Source organism: Buceros rhinoceros, unplaced genomic scaffold, assembly GCF_000710305.1.
Source record: "Buceros rhinoceros silvestris isolate BGI_N320 unplaced genomic scaffold, ASM71030v1 scaffold20867, whole genome shotgun sequence".
NCBI lineage: Eukaryota > Metazoa > Chordata > Aves > Bucerotiformes > Bucerotidae > Buceros > Buceros rhinoceros.
In genome coordinates, this window is record NW_010421824.1 from 7,526 (window position 1) to 10,198 (window position 2,673).

At 59.4% G+C, this 2,673-nt stretch overlaps 1 protein-coding gene across 1 annotated transcript in view; it reads right to left on the reverse strand.

Moving 5' to 3' along the window:
- Positions 1-1,047: 1,047 nt before the first annotated feature.
- PLAGL2 (pleiomorphic adenoma gene-like 2) overlaps positions 1,048-2,673 on the reverse strand; it is a 2,455-nt gene continuing 829 nt past the window's right edge. Inside the window, exon 2 of the mRNA XM_010139831.1 lies at positions 1,048-2,269. Within this exon, the coding sequence (XP_010138133.1) occupies positions 1,048-2,269 (1,222 nt within the window). The remainder of the gene's footprint in view (positions 2,270-2,673) is intronic.

Genomic DNA, 2,673 nt, shown 5'->3' on the forward strand with positions numbered 1-2,673 from the left:
CCCGTTCGCACCCCAGAGGAGTCAGCACCACCGGCCCCCAGCTCCTGACCTCGCTCCTTCACCCGCTTTGGTTTCCAGCACAGAGCCACCATCCATCTGCCTGCAGGAGGGGCTGGGGAGGGTCCCTCCGTACCCCACCAAACCCGCTACGCTGCACGAGCTGCTCCCTCCCCTTGACGCGGGGAGAGGCAGAGAGAACGCGGGGAGCTGCTGCCGACAGCGGCCCAAGTGGTCCAGAAATCAGCGTATTTCCCCATGGGGGAAGAACACGGTACATGACGAGAAATCAGTGCAACCTGACTTCGGTGTGTAAACAGTGTTGTAGCTACACCAGCCCTCAAACCAGTGTATTCCGGTGCCTCCTACTCTTGTAACGGCGGAAACAGGTTTGTGTTGTGTAAACAATGTTCACTGTAACAAGCTGAACCTAACGGCTCCGCGAAGGACGAGGTGACGTCTCTGAGCTCTCGGTATAAACCCTCTTGTTGCATAACACTGGTGTGGAGGAAGCGGTGCTCGGTGGAGGAAGCGGGACGGGAGGTAGAGGGGAAGGACAGCCCTCCCCATTGGCTTCACGCACTGCGTGTCTCCTTCCTCCTCCTCCTCCTCCTCCTCCCTGGGGAGGGGCTGGCTGCTGGGCCAGGACTGCAGTGTGAGAACATGAAATGGAAGTTGGACTCTTCAGAAACGTCTAGCCCACGATGAAAGAGCCTCAACTCCTTCTCAGGGACAGTCCCTTCCCAGAGAGGACCGTCGCTCCAGGGTCCGGGGGAAGGTCAGTGCTAAGCGCGGCTCCTGATTCACAGATTAAAAATTAGATAAAATATCTCCAGTCTATTAGCTGCAATCTCTTCGCTGTACAGGACTGGGACTCGCACGGGGATCTCTGCTGGTCCAGTCTACAAGTGCTCCCTCCAGAGATCAGAAACCTCCTGTCTAAACAGCTCTGCAAAGCTTCTGCGCCCCGAGGGGGAGCGAGAGTTGTGCGTTTTAAGGCTCTCTACCAACGGGCGGCTGAAAGGTCTGTTCTCCAGCGCTGGGTCCAGCTTATTGGAATGCCTGGTGGAACCGCGGCAGCGTGGTTGTGCTCAAGCTGGAGGTGAAGACAGGGGGCAACGAATGGAGGGGCCCAAAGTTCAGCGAGGCCCCGGCTCCGGGAGATTCTTGAGGTTGATGTTGCAAAGTGGTAAGCAGTGGCTGCGCCTCCCCCTGCGAGTAGCCCATGACCAACCCCCCTGACGACACTGGAGGGTTGCAAGGAGGAAGGTTTAGGGGGAGGAAGCCGAGAAGATGAGAGAAGTCCATGTTAGCAGCACAGAGAGCCTCCGAGAGGTTCGCAGGGCTCTTGGAAAGCAAAGCCTCATCCAGGGCGGGAGGCTGAGGCGAGGAGGACTGAGGCTCACCAGAGGAGAGAGACAGGCTGCCAGGGAAGTCTGACAAAAAGCTGTCCACCTCGACTTTGGGTAGTTTCTCAGGCAAATATGAGGTAGATCCAAGCTGATACTTTGGAGGAGGTTGCGGTGGGGAGGAGATGGGAGAAGACGACTCCAGGGGGTAGCTCATTCCCATGGGAAGAGAATTAGGGACCAGCGAATGGGGCATCCCTGAGCTGGGCACGGTTTGGAGGTGTGTGCTGTACATGCCCACGGGCAACATGCCAGGGAAGCTCTTCCCCCCGATCACGTCTCTGGAGGCCATACACAGGACGGGGCTCAGCTCCTCCTTCACTGCCACAGACGAGCTGCAGCTCAGCAGACCCAGCATGTCGACGGGCTCCGTCTTAATCTTCAGCAGTTCCTGGGAGTGGCTTTTCTTCATGTGCCTGGTCAGGTGGTCCTTCCGCCCGAACCTCTGCGCGCAGTACTGGCACAAGAAGTCCTTCCGCCCCGTGTGCACCACCAAGTGCCTCCGCACGTCCTTCCGCGTGTAGAAGCGCCTGTCGCAGTGGTCGCACGGGTGCTTCTTCTCCTTCGCCCCGCCAGAAGCTCGCCTCGAGTGAGCTTTGAGGTGCTCCAGCAGGACCTGGGTGCTTTCGAAGGTCTGCAGACACACCTTGCAGCTGAGGTCGCCGCTGGCGGCCGCGTGCATGGCCAGGTGTCGCCTGAAGCCCAGCTTGGTGTTGTAGTTCTTGCCGCACTCGGGGCAGTGCAGAGCCTCCTTGTTGGGATCGTGGGTCTGCAGGTGGTTGCGGAGGTGATCCTTCCGGTGGAACATCTTCTCGCAGTACATACACTGGTGAGGCTTCTGCGCAGAGTGCGTGGCCATGTGCCTTGAGGGAGAGAAGCAGGGAGCTCAGACGGGCGCCCAACCCCACAGAGAACGCCCCCTCCTTCTTCCAGACTCTCCCGGTGCTCTACGCTTCACGCCACAAAGATCCCCGCTGACATTCTACCGCCCCTGCTGATTCCCTCAGCAGCACCCTCCTCCCTAGGACGTCCCCCTGACCCCGCACAGGTACGCTCCAGTCGTCTGCTCAGCACCTCATCTCCCTGCTGGGGCTACCGAAGGGGGGAACAACAGAGACAACCAGGGCAGTTTCAGACTACAGACACCAGTCCACTGGTGGGACGGCACCAGGCTGTGGCCACGTCTGGTGACAGCCTCCGCAGACTGGCCTTGGCCCGGTACCTCACGCTCTCTGACACTGCGGTTCATGCAGCGTCCAGCTCACAG